The following is a 16,505-nucleotide window of genomic DNA, read 5'->3' as shown; positions in this document are numbered from 1 at the left end:
AGTTGAGACGCATTTTTTTCTAAACACCAGGTCTCTGTGGCTTTTAAACCCCAAAATACGCTGCGCCAAAAACTGGTCCACCCAAGGATCGGGTCCCCGACACAAACAGAGTAACATAGTGTACGCTGTTAAGTGCCAGGAGGATTGCCAGGATTTATACATCGGGAAACCAAACAACCTCTAGCGAAGCGGATGGCACAACACAGAAGAGCTACCTCATCAGGCCAGGACTCTGCAGTTTATTTACACCTACAGGCCAGTGGACACTCTTTCAACGATGAGGATGTACACATCCTGGACAGGGAAGAACGCTGGTTTGAGCGCGGAGTCAAGGAGGCCGTGACGTGAAAAGGAAAGACCATCTCTGAATCGAGGAGGGGGCCTAAGGGTACATCTTTTGCCATCTTACAATGCTGTGATTGCAGCCATTCCCCAACTCTCTGTGAATGGTACTCATGGCCATTGATCAGTGTTCTTTGATCAGTGGGTTTTGGTCAGTGATTGTTGATCAATGGTCATGGGAATTTGCATAATTATGATTAAGGAACTGACCTCACAGCCCATTGTTCCTTCAGTGGGCTGGTTTCAGTCATTATGCAAATGTATTGTTTATAAGGTTTGGGGAAACCTGCAGTCAGCTGAGACTGAAGAAGTCACTTGGATGAGTGACGAAACGTTTCTCCCACAAAACGCTACGTCCAGATGAACAGATTCAACTTTTGGAAATTTAAATAAATGCTACCAATTCTGCCAAGAAGAGCGGTCAAATATCCAGCCAGAATTATGTCAGAAGCTTGCTGATCGCTACTAAAAGTATATGGTCGAGGTCCAACATGCTAAAAGACACCAAAAATTAGTGGGGGTGTATGTACATATACTTTTGACTCATTGTGGATTAGAGAAAATCCAAAATAAATTTAAACTTGTGCACCCAGTTCTTGTGTGTTTTTTTGTTTTGTTTTTTGAAGCCAATAAAGATTTATGTCGTAGAATCGTCCGATCCTGGGAAAACAAACAAAAAACAGTTAAAAGAAATCATTAAAATCCCCAAATTACCATGAAATTCATACCCATAGTGAGTGGATGTCATCTTCTGACCACAATCATGACAAACACAAGTCCCCCTTTTAACTTGTATAATGAAACAATTAGAGATCTTAATTTTGGCGTCTAAAATAAAAGCTTCATACAGTGTTGAGGCGTAATTCGTCGTAACACTGCTCCCTTGGCATTAAATATTAGTGAAATGAACTAATCTTGATTTTTCACTCCAGGTTCCCAGCAGGTGTTGCTTCTATGTAAGAAGTGATTGCATTCAAACGTGAAATACCAGGCTTCATCCAAGTGATCTCAACTGTGAGCCTCTTTCTTCAAATAAAAACTAAAATGTGGACACTGCTATTAATACAGTCAAGTCATAACTCAGAGAATTTGTTTTCAATACATTTTATTCCTTTATCAAGATAACCCCTCAGGACAGGTTCAGAAATCCACATGCGGCTTAAAGGCAACCACTGCATACCCAACAGGTTAATCTTTTGGAACAGGCCGGTGTTAACTGGGAAACTTAAACGAAAACGTATTTGATTGCTCTCCGTAGCTTTGCAAATTTATCTTATGGCATGTAAATAAAAGGCATATCAACCAGGCTCATATGGCACAGTCAATAGTAGGGTAAAGGGAGGGGGCGGGGTTAAAAGCTAAACAAAACATAGTTATGTTTCATTCTTGGTCCATGCTTTTACAACAAGTCATTCATGTGAACATTTTTCAAGCAGGCCACGCAAACACAGGGAAACAATTCCACTTAAACAGCAAATGAGGCAGGATCATACAAGACAGCGATTCAAACTCACTAAACCGACATATTGCCTGATTAAGTCTTTTCGGTCTCACTTAGAAAGTCATGTCATTCAAAGCTAAAACACAAGGCGTGTTTATTTCTTAGACCTATAGATACAAACGCAAACAGTTCATGATCCGATTACAAAGCTGTTCTGAACTCTGACACTTAATGCTACATCAGGTTACTTTGCTGGCAGTTTTGCACAATACTGAACCGTGAATCTACTTACATTATTACACAACGATGTCTCCTGTTTTCCTCGAATGCTTTTACACGCTCACCCTTATTCTTATTCATAAGGGGACTTTAAAAACCTCCATATTCTACCTTACGTTCCATCTATAGGTGTCCGCTGATGAACGAAATGGAGAAAACACTGAGTTTGAGTCGATTTGTGACCCCAGTCTTAATCTGAAAGACAAAGATAAGATTTTGTTTCCTTTTTGCATCCCTCACTTAGGGGAAAACAAGAGACATTACAGGGAAATTCACATATAGTGTCTGCAAAAATGCCCCCACAGAGGGGCAGGAGTCGGTGGCAAAGAAAAGGAGCTGAGCGAGCAGTTATAAATAAAAGGAGGCAAAAAACCCCAAGAAGAGACGAGTTGGAATACACAGTACTTAGAAAAAGCATGAAAAGATAAAATGGGAGAAACATTAAAACACTGCAGTGATTATTCCTGAAATTTTAAAATTACACTCTGTACAAAAAACGCTCCGTATCAATAGGCACTTCTTAAATAAAGGTCTTTTGTTTTTTCTTCATAGTTTATTTTCTAAATTGGTTTTCTTTTCATTCACAATAGCACAGCAGGGCAAAGATTCAGAAATGACGGTGTGCTGGATGAGAAGCGAAGCTGCATTCTGGTCCTTGAAGTCCAGCTGGGAGGTCAGTCGTGTGTGGGAGCTGAAGATGCGTGTCGTAGATCAAGGAGCTGGAGGATCTGCTGGGCCGGACGTGAGGAGGGGACAGAGTGAGAGGAGAGTTCTCTGAGGTGGGGAGGCGATGGAAAGGGCTGAGAGGAATGTTTTATGAGGACTTCTCTTTTCTGGCTCTTGGTGAATCAGCTTGGTGAGAGTTAACTCCATTTACTCCATTGGCTAAAAAAAAAAAAAAAAAAAAAAGGAGAGATCAAAAACGTGAATGAGCAGACAAACCTTTAAGTTATGTATTGTTGTTTCATTTGAAAAACTAAAATGTGACACTTAATCATGTATTTTAAAGAACAAACATCGTGTCTTTATATTGTAGCGGTCAACATATTTGTGTGCCAAGTGCATGGTCACTGGTTTGATTGCAGGAAGATACACAAATGCCCTTTGGGGAGCAACAAGAAGGGTATCTGGCCAAATCAAACATGCTAAGCCATCCACTGTGGTGATCTCTTGTGGCAAGGAAGCAGCCAAAAGTAGCTATTGTAAAGACCCAACATATCCACCAAGTGTTTAAGTTCCTAAAGCAAAAGCAGGAATTATATGGCTGAGCTGCAGTGTATCAACGACGGTCTCAAAAGCACAGATTTAGACTTTTCACAGCACGAGCTACAGGGCTGCAGATTAATAACGAGTTTTATGTAACATTGGAAAGATGTTATTAACTGGATGGTATTCAAGGTTTATAATGGTGTAGAAAGAATTATATGAAACGGGTTTTGACACAGCGGCTGTGAAGGTAGAGTGGATCGTTTATCTTCACATGTAATTCATGTAACTGAAATAAAAGTAGTTTGAATCACAGCTTCTCTGGTCAATACGGGGAAGTATCCTGGGGCAAAACACTGAACCCCAAAACTGCTCAAAAAAAGCACTGTGTGAATGACACCTGTATTCAAATAGTGCTTCTCTACTCTGAGCACTCAGGGAAGTTTTTCACTACAATTCCTTTTACCGTACATAAACTTTTAGATGGCTTTATAAGTTGCTTTTATTCTTTTGGACCACGCATTGCTATTTTACTACAGAACAGTTTCATAGTTTGAGCCGAGCTGAATGCAAGCACCTATGATGATGGCACTGGAAGCGAATGGTAGAAGGGTAGGTGGAGTTGGAGATGACTAATTTGCATATGCACCACAAAGCTGAACATACTCCAAGAAAGAAAGGTGTAGAGTTATTCCAAGCCATTCTAGGGCATGAAGGGATTATTTACACTAAAAAAAAAAAAAAAGCTAGATATTATGCTTTAAATATGGAAAGTTGTTGGAGAGGAACCTCCAGCGATGGTTTTGCAAATAGGGAGCTAATTCATGCTTGTGCTCTTACCTTTGTCTTTCTTTGATTTGCTCTTGGAAGGAGCTTGTTTCTTTTTCAAGGTCTGAGCTTGGCCATGCTCTCTCCACCGGCGCAGCTGAAAGTTGATAAATTTCCACATCATAAAGGCCTGTGTGAGGCAGATGGCGGCCAGGACAGTTACCCTAGTAGAGAGAGAGATAAAAGCATCGCACTTTGTGTCACACATAAGACACTGGTAAAAACTGCGCACAAAAACAAAGTAGGAAGTGTTTAATCTGCTTAGCACAAGACGCATTGTGGTTGCGCGTCACGCTCATTTATCGACGCCGGAGTGCACTTCCTTTTGTATGATGATGTTCTTGCTGTTGGTTTATTTTAGCTCTATACAATATGCTCTTAAAGGTCTACAAAGAAGGCCTCACATCTCGACTGTGAGCAGTCAATGAGCGGTTGTTACAAACTTACATATGCCGCACATGAATTTAAAAAAATATCAAGAAATTTAGCTTCAATCTCCATGAATTACACATTTTAAAAAAGGTTGTCTGAGCAAAAGAAATTAATTTCAGCTATGTTTGCAAGTTCAGATTTTTTAGTTTCTACTCTCAGAAACGCTTACCGAACAAAAAGGACGTTGAAGTTTCCTGCGGCCCAATCGAAACCTTGGTTCTCAGCTGTGGCGAGGCCAAAGCCCACGGTGAGGACAGACAGGGACAGGGTGAGCAGCCGTCCAAGGACAAACAAGACCGCCCAAATGGTGAAACTGTGAGACAAGAGGACAAGTTTTAAGACTTTGCTCTCTTTCGCTTTCAATCTAAAACCTCCTAATAGTGAACTCACCCCAGTTGCCTGTTCTCATTGCTGAAGTAGATCAGACGGGAAATGTGGAACAGAAGCTCGACAAAGTAGTGACACACAAGGAGGACCAGACCCAGGCGGTTCAGGCTGTAACACACAAGGAAACATCTTTAGAGAGTTTTTCATTACAAATGACAGGAAAAAAAAATACAAGGAGACACCACAAACTTTCTCCTAAAGGGCAGTGTACAAACAAGCCACACCAACTCACACACTTAATTAAAGGCTTTCTACAGTGGGCGCTTCTTACTTTAGAATGTAGGCGCCAGCGATGTGGACCAGGTACAGGGAGATGTACACAAGCTGGCGTGGAATATCCTCCTAAACAGTAAACACAAAGGGTGGGAGGCCAAACATGGTCAAAATATTTACAGCAGTGCGGCTCTGCACATGGTGATTTAAGCGAGAGGATGATGAGACTTTGAAACAATGTGGCTCGGCCGTGAAAGTCAAACAGGAAACTGCGTCACATCGTCCCATCCCAAAGCGACTGGCTCCGCACGTCCTCTTACCTTCTTTGTCTTTTGGAAATACAGCTCGGGTAGAGCATGCAGCCAGTAGCCCAGCTGACAGATGTAGTAGAATTTCATCTGGAATCTGAAAGAAAGCGAGAGGTTACAAAAAGCTTAGAAAAGTCCCAAATGATTGATGAATTTCCACAATCAGCATCACAACTTACGGCATCAGTGTATGTGGATAACCCTCCCACAGGCTGACTGGATTGGACAGGAAGTTTTCCTAAGAACAAGCAAGCTTTTAAGTACGTTTTATGGGGTCAAGCATAAGCAAACAAAACCAAAGGCAGCTGGCTATTGTACGTACAGAGAGCAGGATGCTTGTGCCCCAACCAAAGGAGAAGAGGTAGAAGGCGCTGAGCTGGCCGGACTCATTGAACTTGCTGTGTTTGGTTTTGGAGAAGTGCTTCTTCCTGTTGATTTTCTGCAAAGATGACCAGCAGTGAACAATACAGAATCGTTTCTAACAGAGATGAACTTAACTCCGTGTCTTTGTCCCACTTACGTCCAGCACATACTCCTGGATAATGGCATGCATTATGATAGCCACCAGCATGTAGAAGAAGATAGTTGCCAAGTCCTTGATCCCGTGGTGGAAGTGGTTCACGGCAGTCTCCTCTGGTAGTTCTGCAGCACACAAAAGTCATGCAGAGTGAAAAAATCAACACCCATCTGTGATTCACATCCAAAATGTCAGGTGCGCTTTCCTGGAGTGAGCCGTTTGAATTAGTGAGCCCCGGCTGTGCAGAATCACACCGCTTGGAAAACGCAAGAGACCGTGTTTGCACCAATATACACATAGAACCTCTTCTAGCTTTCTAAAGTTACATTTATTCCATGCACCCTTGAGCTCAGTGTCCGTAAAAACAGAGATAGCCGATACGTGAACACAGTTCCCAACAAGTATCCTTAGATGGACTGAGTGGTTTTGGTCATCATTTACAGAAGCTCGCAAAGAAATCAATCCAGTTGGTCGCTTGAAAAATAAAAATACAGCAGCCATCACTGAAATTGCTTCAGAACACTCACTGCAGAGAGATTAGGACGCTGGATGCTATGTGGCTCATGAGATTCGAGCTGTAAATAAGTTACAGAATACGGCAAGTAGTCAGGTCCAACAGATAAGAGCTGAATCACCGAGCTGGAAGCCTGCACCCCACACACAGCATGAACAGGTCCTGCAGTCTCGGTATCTGAAGTCAGCTGGCAGAGATTCTGTTAACCTTGAAAGGAGCAGGACTTGGATTGTGAGGCCTATATTACACCTTAGCCCAAATTCGCCCGGCGCAACCTTGCCACAAGAGAACTTTATAAATCAGGCAGACTAAATTTAGCTCGGAAGCAGGGGGGAAAAAAAAAAAAGAGCCCTGAAATGGGTTTGTGTAGGGCTGCGTAAGTGCCACTTTAGAATCCAAATGAGAGGATTGCAGCAAGTAAAAGAAAGTACTGCACTGAAACATCTGTTCTCGCCACACACCACTGGTTAACTTACCATTTGTTGATATGGTGACGTTGTACTGGACAGTTATGAAGAAGACTGCAAACTTAGAGGTGACCTGCAGACAAAAGACAGCAATTGTACAAAATACAAGTCAAAATGCTTATTAAATATTGAAATAATACATTTAGGATGTGTATGAATATAGTGGTAATATAACACACCTGAGTTAATGCTGTTATGTTTAACACAAACTTAAAGGTATTCAGTATTTTTACCTGTTTCTCTGTTATGCTTTTCCCTATTCGGTCCAGGAAAGCAAACATATTGTCACTATAAACACAACTTTTCTGCACAACAGACACAATGGAAAAAAACATTTACCACTTACATTAATAAAAGTCTTTTTATTAAGCTATGCACCATATAGACACAAGATTCTGGGTCATATATTTTAATCAATGAATGCTGTGGGGTTGTTTTTGGGGCCCCTGGGCCCTTTAGCCCCAGTGAATGTTAAATCTTACTGAGCCATTTTGGACAATTCTAGGTTTTTCCAGGTTTGTGGGAACAGTTTGGGGAAGGGCTTTTTCTGTGTCCCTGTGTATAAAGCAAGGAAAACGGGTGGATGCGTTTGGTTAGGAAGAACTTGACTGTGCCACCTTGATCTAAAAAAAAACAAAAAACAAACAAAAAAACTCTTTGAAAGAAAGACTTTAATCGAGGGCCTCTCGTTCAGTACAACGCTCTTCTGGATAAAAGGGCAAAAATTTCCACAGACACACTCCAAACTCTTGTGGAAATCCTTCCTAGAAGAGTGAACTCTGTTGTAGCTGCAAAGGAAGGGGGGTGGGGACCAACTCCATATTATGTAATACCTATGTACTTAGAATGGGATGTCATAAAAGCTCCTGCAGGTGCAGTGTGTAGGTGGCCAGACACTTGTGTCCATATGAGTAAAAAGGCTTTTATTAATACAAGAAGTCGGAGTTTTTCCTTTGTGTCCCACTAATTTTGTGCAGTTATAGTTATATTTATAGTGGAGATATTTTTTTTTCCTGGCCTAAAGAGGGAAAACTATAACAGAAAGCAAAACAACAAGTACATATACTTTATATTTCTATGCCTTCCAATTTTTTTACTTTCATTTTGCTTATCCATTTTTTGTATACAACATTTTTAGTCTGATAATTTAAGAACACGAGATAATGCATGACACTAAATGTGAATTATGTAGAGCAACAAACTCCTTACGCTCACTGAAAGTAAACAGAACTTAATCAAGGCAGGCAGCTAATGAGATATCAGTTGGAAGTTGCATATTAGTCCTTCACAGCAAGAGAGCCCGGCTTGCAAGAAATAAATATCTCAAAGCAAAGAAAAAAAGAGCCAAAGCTAAAGTCTAAAGCAGCACAGATATAACTAACAATTCCTGCAAATATCACGCTTTTCAACATCCACGCTGCCAACAGCACGTAGTTCCCAGGGGGTTTACTTTGGAAAGCACAAACAGGAAGCAGTTTTAATTATGGCCGGCTGGACACCAGCAACGGCGGTGCTTTTTTTCCGCTTAGGATGAAACGCGCTTTGACATTAACGCACATTTGCTTCAAAGCAGAGCAGATTGCACCGCGTAAAGAGACGGCCGTGCTGTGTGACACGATCCCGTGTGTCAGCTCGATGTGTCCGCTCACGTCTGAAGCGCTCTTCCAGCTCGGGTGACAACTTTGAGTGACGAAGAAAGCGGGTTTCGGCGATGACAGCGCTCTGTGAACCGCTGCGTGATTGCCACGTAACACATACAAACTAACCCAAGTCTGGAGTGTTGCAAAACACCGTAACCACTGAGCTCGATAAAGTGCTGCAATGCAAACTTGCCGCTCGATGGGAAATTTCTGCAAAACATATCGCTAAAAAATACTTTTGTTCTTGGTTTTCTTTTTGCGTGCATGATCGAACCGCGGGCCTTAGTGTCGATGATTTTTTTTTTCTTAAATAGCCTATCGGATTTTAGGTGGGAAAGCAGCCAGATGTGAGTGAAATAGTTCCCACAACGCTTTAAAAAAATCATATTTAGTCTCTGTAAATAACATAACCCGAGAGCAGTGGAGGTTAGAACGCTCTGGAATGAAACGCAAACGCGAGGCCATCGTGATGGGGAAAAGTTTCGATTACGAGAGGAAGTAGTGTGAAGAATAGATCAGACAGCCATGTCAGTTCTCATGAGAACCGATTGGGAGTATTCGGCATTCCTTCTAGCGATAATCCCCCTCACTTTTCCTGCCGAGCATCCCTCGAGTGATCCACAGTTTAAAAGAAGCCATTCAACATGTGGACTCACCTCAAACATCAAGCCGAGGAGAAACACCATAGCAACACAGGAAACAATATCTGCATGGTTCTGGATGACAAACTCATGGCTCAGCACCGGCGGATTCTTGTTAGTCTTTTTTCGGATCCCCATGTCGACGCGATTCGTCCAACTTTTGCTTCACGCAACGCAGATGTAGCCGCTTTTTCTCCCTCCTCCTGCCAGATAGTAAGATATCCTTCTGCTCAAAGCTCCCTCCTGTTTCCTACATGCAGCGGGCCAGGCAGCAATTGAATGGCGTGTCACTCTTCCACTAGTGGGAGGGTCCACGGAGAGAGCTGGTGCGCCTGACCAACGAGCCATCTTTACGCACAGGAGAGTAACAGCTGGGGCTCTCTGTCGCTGCCTAGAGGTTCGGAGTACAAGATGTAAGCTGAGTTTAGTGGCTGGAGAAAGAAAATATTTTAAGGCTATCATATCAGCTGCTTATTTTACACTGAAAATAAACTGGACCAAGCCACACCTTCATAACGTAGAAAGTGAGAATTAGTTTGCACTCTCCTGTCATTTTGTGTAAGGATAGGGATAGGGAGAAACACAATTTATGAGCAAATATACACTGCTAAAAAAAACCTCAGTGGGGAAAAAATAATGCTGGATGTCCACAGTAATACAGAATGGTTAATGTGCTTGGAATGAAAGGATGCTACATCATTTGATAGAAATGCTCAAACGGCAGAGGGCTGAATTCAAAAACACCCTAAAAAATTGAAGTGAAAAAATGATCTGGCAAGTGAGTCCATTTTGGCCCCCAAGTGCTTGTATGCATGCTTGACAAAGTCGGTGCATCCTAATGAGATGATGATGGTGTCCAGGGTGGATCTCCTCCCTGATCTGTACAACCTGGTAGCGTCAGATGGACTGAAACATGATGTCTCACAGGTGTTCTATTGGATTTAGATCAGGTGAGTGTGGGGGTCAATCAATGGTATCAGTTCCTTCATCCTCCAGGAACTAACTGTATACTCTATTCATGAGGTTGGGAATTGTGGCATGCCAGGAGGAACCCAGGACCCACTGCTCCAGCATGAGGTAAAGGCAGTCAGGATGCTGCTGCTACTCCACAGACCATCACTGATCTACCACCAAACCAGACATGATGAACAGTGTTACAGCATAACGTTCTCCATGGGCTCTCCAGACCCTTTCATGTCTGTCACATGTGCTCAGTGTGATTCTGCTCTCGTCTGTGAAAAGCACAGAGTGCCAGAGATGGTCAACTCTGGCATTCTATGGCAAATTCCAATCAGGCTCCACTGTACCAGGCAGTGAACACAGAGCCCACAAGAGGACGTCAGGCCCTCAGGCCACACTCATGAAGTTTGTTTTTGATTGTCTCGACAGAGACCTTCACTTCACTGGCCTGCTGGAGGTAATTCTGTAGCTCTGGCAGTTCTCATCCTGTTCCTCCTTACACAAAGAAACAGTTACGGTCCTGCTGATGGGTTTAGGCCCTGTCCAGCTTCTAGAATAACTGCCTGTCCCCCTGGAATCTCCTCCATGCTCTTAGACTTAGACTGAGCAAATATTCTGGCAATGGCACATATTGATGTGCCATCCTGGAGAAGGTGGATTGCCTGTGCAACCTCTGTAGGGTCCAGGTATCAGCTGTTGATATCAGTAGTCACACCGACCCTAGACAAATGCAAAACTAGTGAACAAACAGTCAGAAAAAACAAGGAAGGAAAAGTGTCAGTGGTCTGTTTAGGACACTGTCTCATTGTTGCTCCTCTAGTGCACCTGTTGTTAATTTCATTAACACTAAAGCAGCTGAAACTGATTAACACCTTCCTCTGATCAATATCCCAGAAGTTTTAATGATATCAGCTGCTTATTTGACTCAGAAAATGTACAGGGCAAAGTCACACCTGGCCTCAGGCCACAGTGTTTGTTGCTCTCATGTGATTTTTATGTACATAGCAAGGGAGGAACTCAAATCATGGCTCCCTTATGAACAAATAGACTTCACACTTTATTAGAAAAGAAGTGAAAAAGATATGTATGCATGTGAATCCTTACTTATGGACTAGCCTATTTGAATATTTGACAAGATCCAAAAACTTACAGTGAGGATCTTGTGCCTGTTGTCAAAAAAGGAAGCTACAGTAGTCATTGTTATGCCAATATCAATGTTTATCTATCAATATGTTATTTATTTTTTTAAACTAATTTCTATTTTTGCCATTTCTATGTTTCACTTTTGGAAAAAGGGAAGGGCAAGCTGCTTACTGAGCTCAGGCAAAGGTAATCACATGCTTGCAGTAATCATTCAGATTACAGGAAATCTGCGGAGGTGTTACATAACTTCACCTGTCTACGCCTATGTGCTCAGAGCAATTAAAAGGTATGTACACAGATCGTTGTGCACGAGTTTTCTGTTATCAAGTTCTGAAATATGTGGAAACCCGGGCATTTCGTCACTTGCTGGCAATATCAGATATGAAACTGTTACAGGGAAGTGTGAACTGCGACCCTGTTCCTATACACGTATACACATTTCCGACCTGACTGTATAGTTATGTGAGGTGGAGCCCTTTAAAAGAGAAAGGACAGTGGCATTTACAGTTTCCTTCCCTGAATGAACACCTCACTCCCTTCAGAGTGTACTGGTGAGTTAAAATGCTTCTGTGTGTGTGTGAGAATGTGACTGTGTTTTGTTGTAGCCTGATTTCAGTGTGATAACACGCAATGATAACTGTGTAGACTGAATATTATCAAACAGATCTGTAAATTACATCTGAAAATGTTATAAATCAGCTACCTGAACATAAACTAAAAAAAAAAAAAGATTTTTTAAGGGCAGTGCTGTTTTATTCAAAATGTTTCTTTCGCCAACTTTTGAAAATTCCTAATTGAACAACATAGATTTGGCTTATTTGTTGTGTGAAATGTAAGAACAATCCAGTCTCTTATGTAAGAGTTCTAATGCTCTGATTTGCCCTGATAGAAATAATCAATAATTGTTCTATTACATAAATTAAGTGCTTGTCAGGATTTTTTTACGTGTTCATGGCATGGATCAAAGGTCAGTATCACGCAGCACCTGACTAAAGTCACACTGCATTTCATATCAATGACAAAAACAAGCAGTAGTTTGTACAAGAAGACAAAATGTTACACACACACACACACAGCGGGGGAAGAGGGACATCTGGGGGAAAAAAGGCAAAACCAAAACCAACAAAATAAGCAGACAAAAAAATACATATAGCATAAACACACACACACACACACACACACACACACACACACACACGTATATTATATATATTTCTTTGCCTTTGCAGATTGACCAAAATGGCCCCTGAAACACTGCAAACGGTCCACAGCAGCATTTCTCCAGACTCTTCAAAGCAAAACTGAACTTCAGGCAAAAGCACATCTGCCTGCAACACAGACGGACACTTCAAGTTTCAAGTGACAACACGATGGTTCAGTCGGACATTCGGTACACCAAAGTGCGATGGCTATTAACCATCGCTGGAGTCTTCCTGTATGTCGGGGACATTTGGACAGACATTGTACTGGCTGTGAAATATTTTCAAGAGGAACAATACGTCTGGACTGGGTTCACCGTAATGTTTATTCTGATCGGGCTACTGGTTACTCAGATCTTCAGCTATGCCTGGTATTGGGATGACTTGAATGACCCTCTCTTAAACCCTGAAGGAAAAAAAGAAATATCAGACATGTCAAAACCTGGGCTTGTTGTCCTGCATCTCCAGATTTGCATAAGACAATAGACGCCCAGGCTGAGAGCTTCCTCCACTGTATCTCCCTCCTGCAGAGTGCATTTGGCTTGGGCATCTTTACCAGGTATGCCATTAAAATTACAGCTTTCATGAGACCACAGTAGCCTAAGTAGGATATGACCTTTGAGTTTAACACCAGCAAAGTAACTTGAGGTTTCTTGTTGTACCTACAAAAAGGAGTGCCTGCATGTTGTGAGTCAAAACGTGCTTTATGATAATCACGCACATTGACAAAGTGGTATTTAATAAACTGGAATGCCCACATTCAAGCTGTATTCAAGTTGTTGTATGGCATTAAGAAAAAGCCTCACAAATGAATCACCGTCTGTGCAGCAATAGCACGCTATGCAATAACACGTGCACTGCAGGGTGGCAGCTTGTTTGTTTTCATCGTGTTTGCCTTGTCTCTAGGTATTACCACCTGCTGAAAGAGGGTTTCCAAGTGGTTTGGACGAAATCAAATGGCGATGGGGTGGATAAGCTGAGGGAAGTTCACAAGAAGCTTTTTTGCGTGGCCACCGATCTGAGCATGCTCAAGCTCTTTGAGACTTTCCTGGAGAGTGCCCCCCAGCTCCTTTTACAACTTTACATATTACTGGGCCACAATGAGGTCTCAGTCATGCAGTGTAAGTAGAGACAAAAGATCCTCTACACATGTGTGCGAACTTGAAGAATCATTACTTACACTGCCTGTTCTTGTCTTTCAGGTCTATCTGTGGCCTTCTCCTTCTGTAACACTGCCTGGTCACTGGTGGACTATCGGCGCTGCCTGCGGAGATCTCTCCCCCATATCAGGGAAATGCCCTCTGGCCTCCCCACAGCAATGTACCTCCTCTACAAAATTTGTACCATCACCAGCCTCATTCTAAGCTACAGCCTCCTCCTCATACTGAGTATCTACACTACAGTAGCACTCACTGTCCTCTGGCTGCTGGCAACAATATGGACACACTTGCTTGAAACCAAATTCTGCTCAGGCAGAAGCCTGGAGTTTCTCTACAGGGCAGTTGTAGGAGTCATCCTGACATTCACATTTTTTAATGTGAAAGGACAGGACACAAAAGTAGCCATGACCACCTACTACATTTTCTACACTGTTATTAACATTATGTCGCCGTCATTGATGGCTTTGTTAAAGCCGGAGCTGCAAACAAGCACTTTGCTGCTGACAATCAGCGGTTTAATCTGTGGATGCTCAGTGCTGGGACTGGTGTGCCTCATTTTGTATTACGTCCAACTGCACCCCAGAAGGGTGCAGTGCGAAGAGGATGAGGTGGACGGCCTGGGAAAGGAAACAAAGTCACTTGCAAGGATCAAGAACTTCTTGAAACCTTAATGAAGAATTTCTTTTTCAAATTAGCGTGAAAGGGTTCAAAAAGACACGCACAGGTTCAACCGGCCTAACGATTTCACACAGAGATAAAATAAAGGAGCTTTTAGAGGTTTTGAAGGTACCATTTGCACTATTGGTGGCTAGCTAGACGATAATATATGTGGTTGAATGTCTATTTTATTTTTTTCTTTACCTATTTATTCTTACAATGTGCAATAAAGCAGGTAATCTGCAAATATTAATGAAAGCAGAATTCTCTCTTGATGTTTTCACTTGACTTTTAAATCTTAGAAGAAACTGAAAGACAAGATTAACAAACTCAACCATTTCCCCCAAGTGTGTGTAGTATAATATACCAGTGATGAGAGCAGCATAAATACATTGTTGTGCTTCTCCTCTGCTTCTTAAAGGCTTGTTTGTCAGTGCATCGCCCCACCCATATTAGCATTTCTACCCTATTTTGTCCAAAGCTCAGCAGCTTGTTGAAGCACCAACCGAAGCTTGTATATCCAAATCTTGCGAGTGGACTTGTAGTGCATATGCTCAACACAGGATGGCGCCATCATCTAGGCTGACTTTTAGTAATGGTGAGATCAAATGGTGGCGTACAGTAACAAAATCACCAAAGTTGTACTTTTAGTAAGAAAGCATGAAAGATTACTTAAAGATGGGGTCAAGCCATTTTTTAATCCCTCTAATGTTTTCTCCTTAACATTTTCCATAATCTTTAAAATTATACTGTAGTTGATTTTTTATGATTCCTACGTACACTCTTTAAGCCTTGCTCACCAAGAGTTGATGAGTGGATCATCTACCACTTCAGTAATCTCACAGAAAGTCAGAAACTGAAAGGTGGCAACTAAACATCCCCCCCCCCCACCTCCTGAGAAGTAGTGAAGACAGGGGGTCATGGATGAGCTAACCAGAAATAACAAACCACTGCTAATTTTGTTTTGACTACCAGCAAAATATTGTATGAGTCAAGCCGGAGAGAGCTGCGGACGCTGTTTCTTCCTGGCTTGGGCAGAAAAGGAGGGGAGGGGAGGGTGGCCCAGTGTGAGCTCACCTGGGAGGAACGCTGACAAACCGCAGGGTCCAGAGAGCACGATGGTTGTTGGCTCTCAAATAAGCGCAGCACGTCCCCCTTCACCCACACCCTCACCGCTGGCCTTCCTTTAATTTAGCCAAACTTGGAGCTTTCTGACTTGTTTACTCCAAGAGGCCACTTTAACTTTCATCTGTCGGTTGTGCCGTGTCAGAAGCACTCCATAAAATGACAAATTTAAGTGAGGAACTTTTGTTGGAGAGGAAATGAATCACTGCCAGGTAGTGCACAGAATTTTACTGTGGAACCTCATCGGACACGCTCCAACTCCATGAGCATTTGATTTGTGTGTATTTAGAGAACACAAAGGTGATTAGATATAGTTCAAAAAGACAGAAATGTATGTGTAGATTATCCGTGATGCTGATTTTTAACAACTTACCTTTGGGTATTAGCACCTGCAGGGAGGACTCTCACTGCAGCTCAACCAAAATCACATCAACCTTTGCATTTAAGATGATGGATGCGCATCTCTCTGCCCTCTACTGTATATTTCCTCGGGCTCAGTGAACTAATGCAATGTAAATCTGCCAGAGGGATTTTTATTGGGAGAAGACACATGTGTCTTGCGCTGGAGTCCTAAGCAGTCTCTCTCTCTGTGGTCTTTGTCGAACTACACATGGCGGTGACTCACCACTGATAGCACTGCCAGGGAACAGTCGCAAGCCATTGGGATAAAATGTGTTGAGGAAAGCATTACCTCCCTGTCTCCAGGAGAAAACAAGCAGAGAGAACGCTGGCGTTGACAGCCTCACAGTAATTTCCACTTCTGGCACTGAGAGCTTAATACCCAGTAATCTCTAACTCCGATCTCGTTGAAATGAGCCTCCAGAAAATGCTGGAGCGCTCGGTGAGAATCTGAGAAACTAGACCCAGATCAAAGATGAATCTCCTGAGCACTACAGATCTCCATTTTGCCAAGTCAAGGCCTGATCTTGTGGTGCTATCGAACACTTGCACAACACGGCAGCAGTACCAACACAAAGGCATGCAATCACCCACTGTCACCGCCTCAGCACCGGCTCTGATTTGTCTGATTTGAATGGCACCCCATG

At 42.5% G+C, this 16,505-nt stretch overlaps 2 protein-coding genes across 7 annotated transcripts; one reads left to right on the top strand and one right to left on the bottom strand.

Annotated features, from left to right (window-relative positions):
- Positions 1-1,430: 1,430 nt before the first annotated feature.
- tram1 (translocation associated membrane protein 1) lies at positions 1,431-9,502 on the bottom strand. The gene is made up of 11 exons (XM_031750035.2): positions 9,231-9,502; positions 6,944-7,007; positions 5,957-6,078; positions 5,759-5,875; positions 5,616-5,674; positions 5,449-5,533; positions 5,187-5,257; positions 4,919-5,023; positions 4,698-4,841; positions 4,109-4,260; positions 1,431-2,947 (listed from the first exon to the last, which is right to left on the bottom strand). The coding sequence occupies exons 1-11, from the start codon at positions 9,351-9,353 to the stop codon at positions 2,877-2,879; spliced, it is 1,113 nt and encodes a 370-aa protein (XP_031605895.1). The 5' UTR covers positions 9,354-9,502; the 3' UTR covers positions 1,431-2,876.
- A 93-nt stretch (positions 9,503-9,595) lies between these two features.
- xkr9 (XK, Kell blood group complex subunit-related family, member 9) lies at positions 9,596-14,592 on the top strand. 6 transcript variants are annotated; one of them, XM_039617491.1, is made up of 8 exons: positions 9,596-10,165; positions 10,239-10,292; positions 11,471-11,604; positions 11,715-11,869; positions 12,548-12,978; positions 13,050-13,076; positions 13,424-13,638; positions 13,720-14,592. In XM_039617491.1, exons 5-8 carry the CDS (start codon positions 12,689-12,691, stop codon positions 14,346-14,348), a joined length of 1,161 nt encoding a protein of 386 aa, XP_039473425.1. In that variant the 5' UTR covers positions 9,596-10,165; positions 10,239-10,292; positions 11,471-11,604; positions 11,715-11,869; positions 12,548-12,688; the 3' UTR covers positions 14,349-14,592. The 6 variants fall into 6 exon arrangements, with proteins under 6 accessions (XP_039473425.1, XP_039473427.1, XP_039473429.1 ...); XM_039617493.1 differs by having other exon boundaries at positions 9,596-10,292; positions 12,548-12,979; positions 13,051-13,076; XM_039617495.1 differs by having other exon boundaries at positions 9,596-10,292; positions 11,698-11,869.
- The last annotated feature ends 1,913 nt before the right edge of the window (positions 14,593-16,505 follow it).

This window comes from Oreochromis aureus, linkage group 9 (genome assembly GCF_013358895.1).
Source record: "Oreochromis aureus strain Israel breed Guangdong linkage group 9, ZZ_aureus, whole genome shotgun sequence".
Classification (NCBI taxonomy): Eukaryota; Metazoa; Chordata; class Actinopteri; order Cichliformes; family Cichlidae; genus Oreochromis; species Oreochromis aureus.
Note: the sequence above shows the minus strand (reverse complement) of the source record. Positions and strands in the feature narration are given on the sequence as shown.